Source organism: Octopus bimaculoides, chromosome 7 (genome assembly GCF_046866305.1).
Source record: "Octopus bimaculoides isolate indiv1 chromosome 7, ASM4686630v1, whole genome shotgun sequence".
NCBI classification, from domain to species: domain Eukaryota; kingdom Metazoa; phylum Mollusca; class Cephalopoda; order Octopoda; family Octopodidae; genus Octopus; species Octopus bimaculoides.
The window spans coordinates 66,009,502-66,027,052 of NC_142934.1; the positions used below are offsets into that span (position 1 = coordinate 66,009,502).

Sequence of the window (17,551 nt, forward strand, 5' to 3'; positions counted from 1 at the left end):
AATGACCAAGTTCATTGAAATAGGATGTAAGTGGCTGAGTATTCCACAGGCTTGTGCACCTTTAATGTAATTATCAGTTAGAATTAGCATGACACAATGTGACAAAGATGGACCTTTGAATTACAAGTACAATCCATCTGATGGGCTTTTACACAATATCTTTCACAATATCTTTTACACAATATTTTTCCGCCTAGTTTCACTAAAAAAGTAAGGCTTATTGTCAATTATGACAATGAGTACATATATATATATATAATATACACATTACACTCTTGGAGTGGTTGGCGTTAGAAACCATGCCAAACCAGACTGGAGTCTGGTGCAGCCTTCCAGCTTGCCAGCCCCAGTCAAACCGTCCAACCCATGCCAGCATGGACAACGGACGCTAAATGATAATGATGACGATATATATATATATATAGGCACAGCAGTGAGTGCATGGTAAAAAGCTTGCGTGGCACCTTGGGTAAGTGTCTTCTACTATAGCCTCATGCCGACCAAAGCCTTGTGAGTGGGTTTGGTAGACAGAAACTGAAAGAAGCCCATTGAACGTGTGTGTGTGTGTGCATCTGTGTTTGTCCCCCACCAATGCCTGACAACCGATGTTGGTGTGTTTACATCCCTGTAACTCAACAGTTTGGCAAAGAGACTGATAGAATAAATACCAGGCTTAAAGAAATAAAAGTACTGGGGCTGATTCATACAACTAAAATTCTTCAAGGCGGTGCCCCAGTATGGCTACAGTCTGACTGAAACAAGTAAAAGAATAAAAGAATACACACACACACACACGATTTAGATACTGATAATAGAATCACTTACTTCTCTCAGGTATCGACACAACTTAATAACTGTCTGACAAAGAGACATTGTGTAGCCTGAAAATGTCTCCTTTTGTTGCTTCTCAGCTGGTACCTTACCAGTGTTTTCTTCATAAATAACCATTTCTCGCTGCATTTCTTCCAGCACCTAAAAAACAAAAACAACATTTTATATATGTGATTAGAATGCCAAAAGAAGGGATCACAAAATATATGCACTTCATGCTGAGCCAACTGTTAGGAGACCTACAAGGAAAACAAGTGAATTGGTTGGATAATATCCACAGTCTTAGTTGGTCACACTTGGGAATCCAGCGGGAATGTCTGAAGATGGTTGATTCGGAGAACTCTGTATGGAGGAGGTGCCTGATGATTCTACTCCCGCAGAACTCTCAGAAATTGTGAGCAGTGAAAATCAATGGAAGAATGATTGAATGAATACATATATCATTGATTTAATATTTATTTTTCTATGCTTGCATGGGTCAGTTTTTCTTCAACCAGATGCATTGCCTGTTGCAAACTCTCACCTGTTTCCAAGCAAGGTAATATTTTATTTTCCCATGAGTGGGCATGTTTTGACAGAAGACTGGAAATGAGGGGCTCTGCTTGTATGATGGTGATGCTTATTTACAACTATCCCCTGTTGTCAAGATAAGGAGACACAAGCACACAAATACATGCACATGCATGGGCTTCTTTCAGTCTCCAACTCCCAAATCCACTCACAAGGCTTTGGTCAGCCTGGGGCTATTGTAGAAGACACTTGCCCAAAGTGTCTAACAGTGGGTCTGAACCTGAAACTATGTGGTTGCAAACCAACATTTTTAACTGCACACCAATACCTGCATCGACATAAACAACACCAGCAATATATACATCTGACACCTTAAGCAATTGACAGACTCTCCTGTCGAAGATGACATATGAGTGTTCAGCATCGCCAAACGACTTGCACAAAGTATTTGCTTATAGCAGTGATTCCCAAACTTTTTCAGACTACCACCCACTTGATACCAAGCCAGATTCCTCGCTTTCCCTACCCCAACTAACCATCACAAATACAGACCTCTTTCTGAAGCAATTTCAAAGCAACTGTATTTCACAAATAAAACTTAACCTAATGGAGGCGTAGGAGTGGCTGTGTGGTAAGTAGCTTGCTTACCAACCACATGGTTACGGGTTCAATCCCACTATGTGGCACCTTGGGCAAGTGTCTTCTACTATAGCCTTGGGCCGACCAAAGCCTTGTGAGTTGATTTGGTAGACGGAAACTGAAAGAAACCCGTCGTATATATATATATATATATATGTGTGTGTGTGTGTGTGTTTGTGTGTCTGTGTTTGTCTCCCCAACATCGCTTGACAACCGATGGTGGTGTGTTTACGTCCCCGTAACTTAGCAGTTTGGCAAAAGAGACTGATACAATAAGTACTAGGCTTACAAAGAATAAGTTCTGTGGTCAATTTGCCCAACTAAAGGCCGTGCTCCAGCATGGTCACAGTCAAATAACTGAAACAAGTAAAAGAGTAATGAACCCATTATTTTGTTGTTTTTATATGAATTGCTACCCCATCATCACCCTACTTTTTACATGAATCACTACCCCATTATCGCCCCACTTTTCTTCAATGCCCTCTTGGAGCTTTCCTGTGGTGGTGGTGGTGGTGGGGGCAATACCGCCCACTTTGGGAACCATTGGTTAATAAGGATCAAATGTATAGGCCATACATTAGCTCACTCCCTCCATCAATTCAACGTTGCCTGAACAAGTGCAGGGTGTACCACATGTCAGGTGTTGAAGTGATAGCAGAGCAACATGAGAAGAAGTGTTTTGCTCAAGAACACAATGCACCACCTGATCTAGGAAGTGAAACCACGATCTTGAGATCATGAGTGCAGCACCCTAACCACTAGATCATGTGTCCTCACAGTTAAGCAATCAAGGAACCAAGAAAGGAATAAAAGAACCTTCAACAAAAATAATTAACCTTTTTCAGATCTTTGAGGGTGAATCCAGACTCTGAGTGTGATATTTCTCCATTTCTGTCAGAAGTGGGCTCCTCATCAGAAATATCTGCATGCAAAACCCTGCGAACCTTGTTCACTTTTGTTGTGTCATTAACAGCTGTGTTAGGACCCCTGTTGTTCTGAACTGGGGTGAAAGCACCCGGAACATCTGGGGGATTTTCTGGAAAATGGAAAAACAATAAAAATAAATATAAAAATTAAGATAATTATAATATTTTATCTTTTGCTTGTTTCAGTCACTGGACTATGGCCATGCTAAGGCACCACCTTGAAGGATGGGGACAAGCACAGACACATTATACACACACACACACAATAGGCTTCCACACAGTTTCTGTCTGCCAAACTCACTAACAAGGTACTGGATGGCTTAGAGCTATAGTAGAAGATATTTCCCCAAAGTGCTGTGCAGTGGGACTGAACATGAAACTACATGATTGCAAAGTGAACTTCTTAATTACACAGCCATGCCTGTGCACAAAATAATGTTTATTTTACCAAGGCTATAACATTGCTTTAATGCTTGTTGAAGGTGCATCACTTAGTGGTTAGTGTAAGTTATGATAAACACAAGTCTATATTACTATTAGTTTCTATGTACATTTCCTCATTTTGGCTGTTTGGAACTTTGCATTGGATGTTCCAAGTGCAACTGGATGTTTAACCACAATGGATCATCAAAGGAACATTTTATTGCATTATGTTAGAGAACTAATGTGTATATATATATATATATATATATATATATATATATATATATATATATATATATATATATGTAGGTGCAGTATGGCTGAACAAATGGTAAAAAAGGTCACTTTGCAATCATGAAGTCCCTGTTTAAATTCTCCTGCCTTGCATTTCGGCTAAATGTCATCAAATCATGTGAAGGCATGTGGCTTAGTGGTTAAGGATATTTGGTTCAGGAGTTCAATTCCCGGTGGTGTGTTGTATACTGGAGCAAGACACTTTATTTCATGTTTCTCCAGTCCACTCAGCTAGCAAAGATGAGTTGTACCTGTGATTCAAAGGGCCAGCTTTGTCACAGTCAGTGTCATGCCGAATCTCCCTTAGAACTATGTTAAGAGTATGCATGTCTGTGGAGTGCTCAGTTACTTGCAGATTAACTTCATGAGCAGGTTGTTCTGTTGATCAAATCAACTAGAATACTTGTAGTCATAACCAACAGGTGGGGCAATGTTTGTCTGATTTTTGAACTATTTCCTTCAACCTAGACATTGACCATAGCTGCTGCTGACACAGAATTTTGACTGTCTTTGATTCACAACCATGTGGGATTGAGCATGAAACAGTGTAGAGGTGTCTTCAACTACAGCCTTGGGTCACCATTTGATTGAAATAATGGGAGACAGAAACTGTATAAAAGTCCACTGTGTGTGTGTGTGTGTGTGTGTGTTCCCATGCATGCACACAAGCAAGAATGAGCATATGTGGGTTGCAATATGATTGACCAAAGCCAAATTCTGATGACTGAAACCAGTAAAAAAAGGAAAAAAAAGAAAAAAGAAAGAAAGAAAATAAAAGCATATTTGTCTTTTCCTGAGTTGGTTTAGATACTGAAAACTTCATCTAACCGCTCTTCTAACTACTGCCCTTAGACAATAGACCAGTAATACAAACAATCATTAAACGGTATAGACATGATGGCTTCATAAAGCAAATATCAAGGCAATAAGCTTCAATACCTTAAATAGCTAATAAAAAATAACTAATGGTGGCATCTTAATCAGCTAAACTTCTGAAGGTGATACTCCAGAATGGCCACTGTCCAACGACTGAGACAAGTCAAAAGAATAAAAGAATGTAGAGACAATAGACCAGTGGTCATAAGAAACCCAGTTATTAAATAAAGGTTTCTATCTTCTCTCTCTGAGGGGTACTCATAAGTGGGCTGGTTGCACCCCACACTTGGATGGGCTTTTAACGTTCCACTGGCACGAGTGCCAATCAGGCAGTACTGTCATTGACCACATCAGCGATTTTGATTTTGATTGAAGACCTCAATAGGTCTTCGCAAGCAAAGTCTATTGTCCAATGAATGAGGGGTACTCATAAGTGGGCTGGTTACACCCACTGGAATAGGCCATGGGCTATGGTCTCACTTGGCTTGTTGGGTCTTCTCAAGCACAGCATATCTCCAAAGGTCTCAGTCAATAGTCATTGCCTCGGTAAGGCCCAATGTTCGAAGGTCGTACTTCACCACCTCATCCCAGGTCTTCCTGGGTCTACCTCTTCCACAGGTTCCCTCAACTGCTAAGGTGTGACACTTTTTCACAAAGCTGTCCTCATTCATTCGCAACACATGGCCATACCAGCGCAGTCGTCTCTCTTGTGCACCACATATAGATATATGCAAGATATTCATGGCTGGAACAACTCTAGTCATAGGTTTGCAAGTTCAGGGTCAACCTGGGGTTAAAAACAGCAAACAGCATCAGCTAATTTAGCAAGGTTGCAAACCAGTTTGGCAAGTGGCTTAGTCCTGTAAATAAACTGATTTGAAGTAATATGAATGAGATCAATACAGATTAATCATTAAGAAAACATTAAGAAACATCAGATTGTTAGTGATGATGGTGGAACATTAGGAAGTTTTGATGGTTTTAGTTTTCTACAGAGTATAAATACAAATGAAATGAAATGGGCTTTCACTTCATAAAACTGAAACTTCAGTTGCTGACAGAAGATAACTACAACAATAACCCCAACAATTGTAGCTTCCTAGCAATCATTATTCAATGTGCATAAGGATTAGGCTGGTCCACCTGATGTGGTTGATGCTGATCATATCTTGCTTTTCTTTTATTATCAACAATCATTTTTATGTCCACTTTTTTCATGCTGGCATGGGTTGGACAAGACTTCTTGAGGTAGTATTCTGTGGCTGGATGTTCTCCTCGATGCCAATGCCAACTGTTACATGTTCTTATGTTAGGTGTTCCAGTGGTCTTACATACTGAATCAATGAACTCTGAGATGTATTGGTTATGTGGAACATAACAAACTTTACTGCAACCCAAGCAATGAAAAAACACATAGAGGCAAACACACACATACATTTATATATTTATGTGTGTATGCATGTGTGTGTGTTCAAAACCACATAGCCATGGACTTCTGTACAGTTTCCATCTTCCAAATTTTATTCATAAGACATCAGCCAACTGAAGGTTATAACAGAAAACACCTATCCAAAGTACAACACAGTACAATCAACCTGAGACCACATGAAAGTGAAGCTAACCACACAATCATGCCTATGCCAACAACAATAAGAAAACAAAGGCTAGCAGTAATAACTTTGATAGCTTTCCCACCCCATCCTTTCACTTAACAACTATGTTTTTAGCTACAATCACCTCCACTTCTGAATAGGTTACCTATGTAATAGGATTTACCAACTACTTCTAACAAACCTCCTAGGCTATTGAAAGACTTCATTTCTTGATTGCTTTTACAGCTAACATGCTCATGTACTTTATTACAGATGAAATCCTACTTCTCAGTCAGCTTGTCTGAGATTCCACTGTACCTTTTGTATATCCATTGTTGCATTGGATACACAGAATGCAGTTCCTGCCAATTCTCTTTTTCATATATCAAACATGGCCACTTCACACTTAGTAATAATGGATTCTTTTCTTCTTTCTTGATAAACTGATCTTTAGGGTTGTGAATCTACATCCTGCTTCTAGATTAGGAACTTTTTCTCCAAATCACCAACTGATTTACTTATGATAACTAAATCACTGGCATACAGGAATTGCCAAGGACAGCCAGTTTTGAACTCTTCTGTTACAATGGTAAACAGGAGGAAGAGACTGAGAAGTGAACTTAATTAAACACCAACCTGAATATTAAAGTTTTCAAAGAGCTTGTTGCTAAGTGCCACATTGCTAAGTCTCATATTCATGACTAACATAGCTCACACAAGCCATTCATCCACACCTGGTTATCTTAGCAACTATCAGACTACAGGTTGTGGTACCCACTCAAAGATATTCTCCAAGCCAGTCAACAAACGTTAAGTATAATAGAGTGTTCTTGGCTAAGCACTTCTCTTGTAGCAAGCTCTCCAAGAAGATAGTATTGGTAGTTCTGCATCCTGGTACAACCTCATCCAAAGTCTATCTCACCTAAGATAGTTCTCTCCTTGATCAGCCTAGCTATAGCTTTCTCTGCCATTTTCATGTAACTGGTTCATCATTTTAATGCCACTGCACTTAATTCTTTCTAGAGCATCTCATTTGCTCTTGTAGTAGTTCACGATTGATGCTATTGCGCCAATCACTGGGTTTAGCATCTCCTTGCACTACCTGAGTGACTAAGTGTAGAAATCAGCATTTCTCATATGTACTAAATATCCTCCCACCACCTGCTGCTGTTGCCACCAACACCACCACCAATAACAGCAGCAGTAGTAGTAGCAAAAGTAGCATGTGGTGGCTGCTAGCATTTACATTAATAATATATCTTGTATCTGTTTGCTTTACTTTATCTAACAGGTTCAACTGCTATTTGATGATAGAAGAGCTAGAATTAGGAAAGACAACCATCCATATAAAAGAAATCATTGCTCCAACACACACAGAGAGAAAAAAACTAAAAACAAAAAGAAAAAAACACCATGCATGCAAACATGGAACTAAAAGAATAAAACAATTTGTGTGTTTGTGTGTGTTAGTAAAAATTAATGCGTGTGTGTGTGTATAAGTAAAAATGAATTTGTGTGTGTGTGTTAGTAAAAATTAATAAATACGTTTAAGTATGTTGTTCATCTGTGATGATGATTGGTCTTGTAAGGAATACTGGGCTGCTAAAAGGTTCTTCTCTTCTGTTTCTAACAGCTTCCGGAACCGTTCCATGTCACTGTGACTAGTATATGTGACTGATGGTAATGATTCAGTTGATGCTGAGGTCAACTCTGATCCTCATTTGAAACACAGTCCATAGGCCAAGGAGGAGAAAGAAAGAGAGATTAGTTAAAATACTGATTTCTAACAAAATTAACAAGACAGGCGGGGGCCATAAATTTGAGAGCAGAGTCCTATTGAGTCGCTTTGCTTGACTCATTGCATTGACTCCAGTGTTTCACTTGTACTTAATTCATCAATCCTGAAAGGATGAAAGGCAAAGTCCACCTCAGTGGAATTTGAACTCAGAACATAGTGATGGGTGAAATACTGCTAAGAGTAATAAATCCAATTATCACACATTTTACCTTTTGTTATTTAATCATTATAGGTACTCAATGTTTCTCATTGCTTGAACACCGGCATCATATGATTATGTGTATATATTAACTCAAATACATTTCCTACATTTATAGACTGGAGTGTAATTGAACACAAAATTCTAAATATATGGTTATATGCTGTACCTTATAATGACATTATTAACACACATATTGTTTTCCATGGACAGATTTTCTATTGTCGATACCCTTCGTGTTGCCAACTCTCACCAGTTTTCAAGCAAGGTAATATTTCCCCAAGGCTGGACATGTTCTCATGGAAATCTATAAACAAAGGACACTGCTTGCATGACAGTGACATGAATTTGCAACTATTGTACCATGTGAAGAAAAGAGGACACAACTTCCACTCCCTATATATATATATATATATATATCATCATCATCATCATCATCATCGTTTAACGTCCGCTTTCCATGCTAGCATGGGTTGGACGATTTGACTGAGGACTGGTGAAACCGGATGGCAACACCAGATAATATTAGGGATAAAAATCCAAATTTACAGGTAAAAACTCAATTAAATTCAATTTATTAAAAAAATTAAATTAAATTAAGTTCCACAGTATAAAATATAAATATATAGTTTTAGAGAAAAGAACCAAAGTTCATGAACTTATCCATGAAAATCCACAGTCACATATAGAAAAACGTGACTGTGGATTTTCATGGATAAGTTCATGAACTTTGGTTCTTTTCTCTAAAACTATATATATATATATATATATATATATATATATATATATATAGACATGCATGATGGGTCTCTTTCAGTTTCTGTTTACTAAATCCACTCACAGTGCTTTGGTTGGCTTAGAGCTATAGTAGAAGACATTATTCCAAAGCACAATGCAATCAGATTGAACCCAAAACTACATAGCTGGGAAGTGAACTTCTTAACCACAGAAACATAACTGATTGACCCCCTTGATTAAGGGGGTAAAGAATGCAGAATACTGAAGTCCTTGTTTGTGAAGGGATATTTACAGCTCCTAAAGCCAACTTTATTTGCTACAAGTATATCAGTTATACTTTTTCAGAAAAGCTTTCCACTTTGTTCAGTTGATAACATTGTTAGTTTTCCCAATATGGTGCTTCTTATAGATTTATCAATGGATTGTGATGTTCTTCACAGAGTAAACGAGAAGATATCATGGTACTACAGCTGCATGTTCCCTGTTTGTAGATAATGCTTGCTCAACTGGGTATTAGTTTTAAAGGTGTTAGTAAGAACAGGAATTCTAACAAATATAACAGATGTAACATTTATATCTACGTGAATGAATAAAAGGGATTAAACAGAAGTATCTACAACCTTGTTTATGACAGTCATCATTAAGGGCTGACACATCCATTAAACTGCTGCTTAATGTATCCAGATGGCTATGGAACTCAGGGACTTCTTTTGGCAGGGAACTATAATAATAATATTAACCGTTAATAATAAAGAGTGAATAACAAAGAAATTGAAAAGAAAAAAATGAGAAATATCAGAATTTAGCAAGACAGATGTAGAAATTGCAGAAGACAAAGACAACAATTATTCCTGTGGTAATTGGTGCAGTTGGCATAAAATCACAATGGAAGTCACAATTGAACTATGAAATGAACATCTATACTACAACAAATACAGTACACATTGGCCACACAGTAAAATACTGAATAGACATTGACTAGGGATATTTGGACTAAACTGAACCAACTAGAAACCAACAGATCCTTGTTCTTGCACTACACAGGCTCATATATACAACTGGCACTTTGCCCTTTCTGTAAGACCCACAATGTGTACCTACACTGACAGATATACATATCACGAGGATCAATCCACAAAAGCAGTGCAACTTTATGACAGTAATACAAGGTTCCAGGAGGGAGGTTAACAATAACACAACAATATGGAAACAAACATCACAGTGGTGATGGCAATGATGAAAATGACGACAACGACGATGATGAAAATGATGACAACGACGATGATGAAAATGATGAAGATGACAATGATGGTGATGATGATGAAAACGATGATGACAATGATGATGGTGATGATGAAAATGATGATGATGATGAAAACGATGATGATGATGATGGTGATGATGAAAATGACGATGATGATTATGAAAACGATGATGATGATAACAATGATCGATAATGACATTTATAATGATGATGACAGCAATAACAACACTGATAAAATAATAACAATGATGGCAATTCTAATGAAGCAAATGATAACAATAATGAGGATGATAATAGCATTGATCATAGCAATGATAGTGGTGGTGATGGCGACAGAAAAACAGCAATAAATTTTTTTTGCTACTCACATTTTATGGATTGCACCTGGTTCAGAATTGGGTGCAACAGTAACAGAGGGAAATGCTTGGTACCTCTGCAAGGGTTAAACAAAGAAAAAAAAAAATCAAATAAACAAACACATCAAGCCAAAACTGTTACGAGGTTTACAGTGTTAGATTTAGTTTTGTTTCTTTCCAGAACCACCCAGTGGACTGCTGAGAATCCATACATAGCTGCAGTTTCCTGGCATGAAACAAATGGGAGTCAACAATGTCTCCGGATAGAATGTACTAGTTTATGTATCACAAGATTACAATGAGACGAATGGGCGCAGCTGTTTGGAGTGGGCATTCAGCCTGTTTTGGCGACAGTATAGCTTTGACACTGAAGCCAAACACATATGCATGTGCAAAAATATATGTATACTTATACATATACCGAGAGAGAGAGTGGGAAGGAGAGAGAGAGGGAGGGAGAAAGAGAGAGCAGGAGAGAGAAGAGAAACATTAGAATGTCTGATGTCAAATAAGTCAGCATTGAATCAGTGATGCCAAATAAGCAGCACCAAAACAGCTGTGCTAAAATGGTGCCCAACTGACCCTACTCTCCCACAAGACAACATAACAACATTTACTAGATTCTGTGCCAAATGCATTGCTTATTTATTCACATTGTTTTGAATAAACCACGCATTAACTTGTAACTTTAAGATTTCGATTGTGTATTCATATATTTTTTTAGAATGACACTGTAGGGCAGGTGTGAGAGGTTGGATCTGGTCAGTTAACATTAAACAGGTAGAATATTTAGGTCAGATATGAGCGGTTTAGATGCTAAAGGGGTGAACACAAGCAGGATTAATAGTCTGTGTAATGATGCAATGAACTAAATACAATAAAACTATATTACTTCATCATTCAAGTTACTCAGATGTGACATTATATATGGATCAAAACTACCAAGATGAATAATAAAGCAAGATAAACAAAATCCAGACCTTTGGATGATCACCACACAGATCTGCAACTCTGTCCATCATTCTATCTGAATATTCTAGAACTGTTTTAATCTAAAAGAAAAATAAAAGAACACATGTAACAAAGATCACTTTAAAACATATCTTTGCTGAGTATGTGTATGTGGGTATATAAATACACAAATATAATGCATAGACTTCTCAGCTCTAGATTCACTCTGTTGCTTCTGCTAAATATTAATGAAAATATATATCTGCTTCTGTTTTCAGTTCTATTTTTCCTGTTTGCATCACCAAACCTCCACACAAACACACACAAGCAAACATGTATACATATACACAAATGTACACACAGACATATACATACATACATATGTTTATATGGTTCTTGGTACATTAGTTGGAATCATGTTTTAAAAGACATATTTGTGGAAAAACAAGTTGGCAGACAAATTGACCGGAAAACATGTTGCATATTCAAAGAAATGACAGAGAATCCATTGAAATATATGAGTGTATGTGTGTGTGTGTGTGTGTGTGTGTGTGTGCATGCGAGCAAGAGAGAGAGAGAGAGTATGAATTGATGGTTTTCTGTCAGTTTCAATAGTAAGAACTCACTTGTCTGCTCAAATGAGGAAGGGGCAAATTACTTCCTGGAAAGTTTCAGGGAAGGGGAGGATGGAGAGGAATTACTTCCTGGAAAGTTTCGAGGGGAGGGGGCGAATTACTTCCTGGAAACTTCCAAGGAAGAGGAGGAGGGGAGGAATTACTCCTGGAAAGTTCCAAGAAGAGGAAATACTTCTTGGAAAGTTCCATGGATGAGGAGGAATTGATTCCTGAAAAGTTTCGAGGAGAGGGGGTGAATTATTTCCTGGAAAGTTCTGATGGGAGGAGGAATTACTTCCTGGAAAGTTCCGATGGGAGGAGGAATTACTTCCTGGAAAGTTCCGATGGGAGGAGGAATTACTTCCTGGAAAGTTCCGAGGATGGGACTTCCCGGGTAGGGGCTCTCTGGAAAGTTCCAAGGATGAACTACTTCCTGAAAAGTTCAGATGATGGTAATTCCATGAAAGTTTCGACGATGCACTACTTCCTGTAAAGTTCCAAGGTGTCCGATGATAGTACTTCATGGAAAGTTCCGATGTTTGGACTCACTGGGAAGTTCCGAGGACGGTACTTCCTGGGAAATTCCGAGGTCATCATGGATAGTACTTCCTGGGAAATTCCGAGGATGGGACTTCCTGGAAAGTTCCAATGATTGAACTTCCAAGGATGGGCTACTTCCTGGATAATTTCGAGGAGGGGAGGAATTATTTCCTGGAAAGTTCCGAGGAGAGCAATTACTTCGTGGAAAGTTCCAAGGAAGAGGAGGGGGTTGAATTACTTCTTTGAATATTCCGAGGAATTACTTGGACATTTCAAGGAAGGGAAGGAGAGGGACGAATTGCTTCCTGGGCAGCTCCGAGGGTAGGGAAGAATTACTTCCTGGAAAGTTCCAATGAAGGGGAGGAATTACTTTCTGGAAAATTCCGAGGATAGGGAGGAATTACTTCCTGGAAAGGTTCAAGGAAGGCGAGGAGGGTAGGAATCACTTCCTGGGAAGTTCCGAGGAGGGGGTAATTATTGGAAAGTTCCAAGGAGAGTGACGAGGAATTACTTTGCGGAAAGTTCCAGGGAGGAGGAGGAATTACTTACTGTAAAGTTTCAAGGAAGGGGAGGATGAGATGGAATTACTTCCTGGAAAGTTCCAAGGAGGGTGAGGAAGAGGAGGAGTTACTTCCTGGAAAGTGCCAAGGAAGGGGAGGAAGTATTTCCTGGAAAGTTCCGATGAAGGGGAGGAAGATGAGGAATTACTTCCTGGAAAGGTCTGAAGAAGGGGAGGAATTACTTCCTGGAAAGTTCTGAGGAGGGGCACCTGTCATGTTCCTGCAGAATTTGGATGCGCCAATAATGTGTAACAGCAAGCACATGATAATCAAAATTTATACTCCCGTGTTCTACAGGCAACCATCTTGAATGGAACGGCTGCTGGTCAAGATGTTCTTATTTCTCCAATGTCCCTCCCTCTCTCCGATACGATCTACAAGTTTAAGCAGCTTCAATTCCCTATCAAACTCTCCTTTGCAATGGCAATAAATAAGGCACAGGGTCAATCATTGCAAATGGTTGGTTTAGATCTCACAGAGCAAGTGTTCTACGGTCAACATTACGTTGGATGCTTCCGTGTTGGCAGGCTACAAAGTCTATACATTTGTGCATCAGAAGGGAAAACGAGAAACGTTGCCTACAAAGAAGTGCTCCACTGAAAAAACGCCATTTCTTCACATCTTCCAAATCATCCCAGTCATCTGCCGCCTCAAAAGCTTTGTACTTGCCGTGTCAGCCAACGTAAGTCAATGACACACAACTTCACTCTATCTCTCTTTCTCTCTCACATACACACACACACGCACGTCCATTTCATATATCTCTCAATTTCTGCTCTCTGCAAATAAAATTTTTACGGATACAACTGCTCACAAAAATTGGGATTAATGTATAATTTCTTTCTATGTTCATAATTAAATAAATGTTTTAATGATTATACAGGCATCCAATAGAATAGCTCTCAGTAACAGACTACGTACAAATTCTTTCTTCACAACTCCTGAAGCCATTTTCTGACAGGGGGGATGATGAAATCTTCATACAGCTAGAGGCTCCAATCGAAACAGGGGACCCGAAATGATAAGGTTGAGAAATGGTGTTATAGATTATGTCTAACCGAAAACGATTACAGCTACATCATCCAAACAGGCCGGGTGAAACCGGGTTTAGCTGCTAGTATATATATATATATATATATATATATATATATATATATGCATAAATATGCATGCATGCATATATATATTCCTTTATTCTTTTACTTGTTTCAGTCATTTGACTATGGCCATGCTGGAGCCCCACCGTAACAGGATTTTAGTAAAAGAAATCGATCCCAGGACTTAGTCTTTGTAAGTCCAGTACTTATTCTATATCTTTTGCCGAACTGCTAAGTTACAGGGATGTAAGCATACCAACAACAGTTGAGTAGCGGGGGGGGGGGGGGAGCACAAACACACATATATCTACAACAGGCTTCTTTCAGTTTCCATCTACCAAATCCACTCACAAAGCTTTGGTCGGCCCGAGGCTATAGTAAAAGACACTTGCCTAAGGTGCCATGCAGTGGGACTGAACCTGAAACCATGTGGTTAGGAAGCAAGCTTCTTACCCCACAGCCACACCTGCACCCATATATATATATATATACTAGCAGCTAAGCCCGGTTTCACCCGGTCAGTTTGGATGATGTGGCTGTAAAACCTGCTCTGTGTAAGCATTCGACTTCTTTGGGCTTGCTTACGTTAAAAAACAATTTTAGAATGACTTTTTTTTATCAAAACGCTAAAAATAACTGACCAACAAAAAACAACCAAGATTCAACCAAATCAAAAAATAAACCCAAATACTAAGCAAACAAAGATGAACCATCCCACTTCCATTGCACATGTACACACAAACACACATTCACATACCCCTCTTTTACACATATATTCATACAGAGTTGAAACGCTGTTTGAGTTATTTTATTTAGCATACAATTTTTATCATCCCACAACTAAGTATGACATCACTCCTTCCTTTCTCATTCAGAAACACAAGAGTATTATTATAGTAGATTATCTCGGTAACCATGGGAGCTATGAAAAAAATACAAAGCCGAGCAACACCACCGGATCATTCTACACATCTGTGTAATTTATCGCGCAATTCTACCCAGCCGTTTGACCGTGAATCCCAAGATAAGAAAGAATCGCCCATGTCAAATTTATATGTATGGATATATGCACACACACACACACATTCTACTATGAAATTAGCAACAAAGAGAAAATGGCAGAATTCATATACATACCTGGTCTTGATCATAAAGGACCTCTTTCATAATCGCCAACTGTCTGCTATTTAACTTTGCAAGATTCAATGAGATTTCATCTAATGAAAAGAAAAAAATATACTCATAGATTATATATATAGAGAGAGAGGGGGGAAGGGAGGGAGAGAGAGGGGGGAGAAAGGGAGGGGGAGAACGGGAGGGAGGGAGGGAGGGGGGAGAGAGAGAGAGTGTGTGTTAGGAGTAATGTACTGAATTGAATATTGAGAAAAAAAGTCTTTGGAATTTTGGAAAAAATCATATACATACACACATATAGTATAGTTTACTGTTCAGTTAAGCTAAGATTGACAAAGAAAAGTACTCCATGCATTGAGATAAATATGCTTCAATGTATACTGTATTAAAATAAGAGCTACTAATAGTTCCTTGCCATTAAGACACATGGTTAGGCAGGATTTTATAGTGTCTCATGTCTCCAAGCAATCTTTAGGCCCTGTGCACATGGTTTATTCTGTTTGAAAATCAGGAGACTGGTACATGAGAAACCACAAGAAAAAAAAAAAGAAAAGTTTGATGTAAAAAGTGGAATAAGAAGACAAACGTAAAAAGAAAGCTAGAGCCCCATAAATAGCTAGCCACCATAGTGGCTTTACTTTTGTCAATGTGCCAGAAAGAAGACTTGTTGCTTGCATAATGTCTTTTCAAATTATATCAGTTTATGTGAAGGCAATTCTAAAAGACATTATGCAAACCACCAGTCTTCTTTCTGGTACATCAGCAAAAGTAAAGCCACTAAGTTAGCCAGCCACATATGAAGTTTGAAGACCAAATGCACACCACATACACTCAAGTGGAGGTTGTGGAGAACTCTATGACATATGTAAATGGATCTAAGAAATGTGTAGCTAAAAGACTGCACATTCTTTTTAGATCCAAGAATTCCAGCACCTTATTTAATTCCAGATCTGAAATTTGCAGCAAATGCAAGCAGATGGACAAATTTTTTTTGGCGAACTGGAGGACATCACTCTCTCTGTATTGAGTAGCTGTCTTGCAGACATAGAACAAACTATGTGCTCTGAGCCTAGAGCTTGCTTAGACACAAAGCATGTTACAAAAACCTGCCTAACCATGTATCATAATGGCAAGAAACTATTAATAGCTCTTATTTTAATATAGTGTGCATTAAACAATACACACACACACACATACATTCATTTATTCACCAACTAATTTTCCAGCTAGCATGGGTTGGACTGGGACATATTTGTGGCAGGACTTTACAGCCGGATGCTTTTCACATCAATAACCATTATCTAAAGGATATGTTCTTTTTATACAGGTTTTCAAAAATGCCCAGTGGGCATTTGTAATGTCAACAAAGAATGTCAACATCAAATCATTGTTCACTCAACTTGTGATAAGTGGAATAACAAGGTGATGTTACAGCTGGCAGAACTGTGAGACCTGACCTCCTATATGTAGAAGACCTGACCTCCTATATGTACACACAGAGACACAAACACACATGCACACACACAGACACAAACACACATGCACGCAGACACACAAACAACACACACATACACATATATAAGGAAAAATAGAAAAATAATCAAATGTAAATATAACGGATAGACATGGATAGGTGGGCAGGTGGATGGAAAGATGGACAGACAGGTAAACAGATATAAATAGATATATATATAAGTATATACATAAGTGCACACAACACACACATGTAACAAGGACAATTCATCAAAAGTAAATATGACACAGTTGAACAGACAAACAGACAGACAAATGAGTATATGCACAGGTAAATAGATAGATAGGTAGGTAGAGAGGTAGACTGACCTACAAAGAGAGACAGATTGACATAATTGGACATATAAAATGAGAGAGAAAGAGAGAGAGTGACATGGGATAAAAAAAGAGAAGTAGCAAAGTGTAGGTGGAATTGGTAATGTTATAAACCTTTGCCATTTTTCTTCCTGTCGTTCTGAAATTTAACACATGGTAAATGTTTTGACTGGTGAATTTTCTTGCGATACATCTGGCAGCAAAATACAAAAGGAAAAAATTAAAATACATAAAAGATGAAGAAAAAGAAATTATAGGAAAGGAGAATGTTTGAGAAAGGGAGGCTAATACAAAGAAGACTCAACAGAGGGACCAATTATTTAAATTGATATATAGACTTCGTTTTTGGATTTGGTTTGCA

At 38.4% G+C, this 17,551-nt stretch overlaps 1 protein-coding gene across 7 annotated transcripts in view; it reads right to left on the reverse strand.

Moving 5' to 3' along the window:
* Positions 1–17,551, reverse strand: part of LOC106868889 (uncharacterized) — a 44,653-nt gene that overhangs the window by 12,673 nt on the left and 14,429 nt on the right. For 4 of the 7 annotated variants that reach the window (XM_014914349.3, XM_014914348.3, XM_089355457.1 and 1 more), the window contains 8 exons: positions 17,305–17,383; positions 15,346–15,425; positions 11,427–11,498; positions 10,459–10,523; positions 9,447–9,547; positions 7,637–7,801; positions 2,817–3,016; positions 826–972 (listed from right to left, as the gene is read on the reverse strand). In XM_014914349.3, coding sequence (XP_014769835.1) covers positions 826–972; positions 2,817–3,016; positions 7,637–7,801; positions 9,447–9,547; positions 10,459–10,523; positions 11,427–11,498; positions 15,346–15,425; positions 17,305–17,383 — 909 coding nt within the window. The remainder of the gene's footprint in view (positions 1–825; positions 973–2,816; positions 3,017–7,636; positions 7,802–9,446; positions 9,548–10,458; positions 10,524–11,426; positions 11,499–15,345; positions 15,426–17,304; positions 17,384–17,551) is intronic. The other 3 variants (XM_089355458.1, XM_052969726.2, XM_089355459.1) reach the window with 1 other exon arrangement.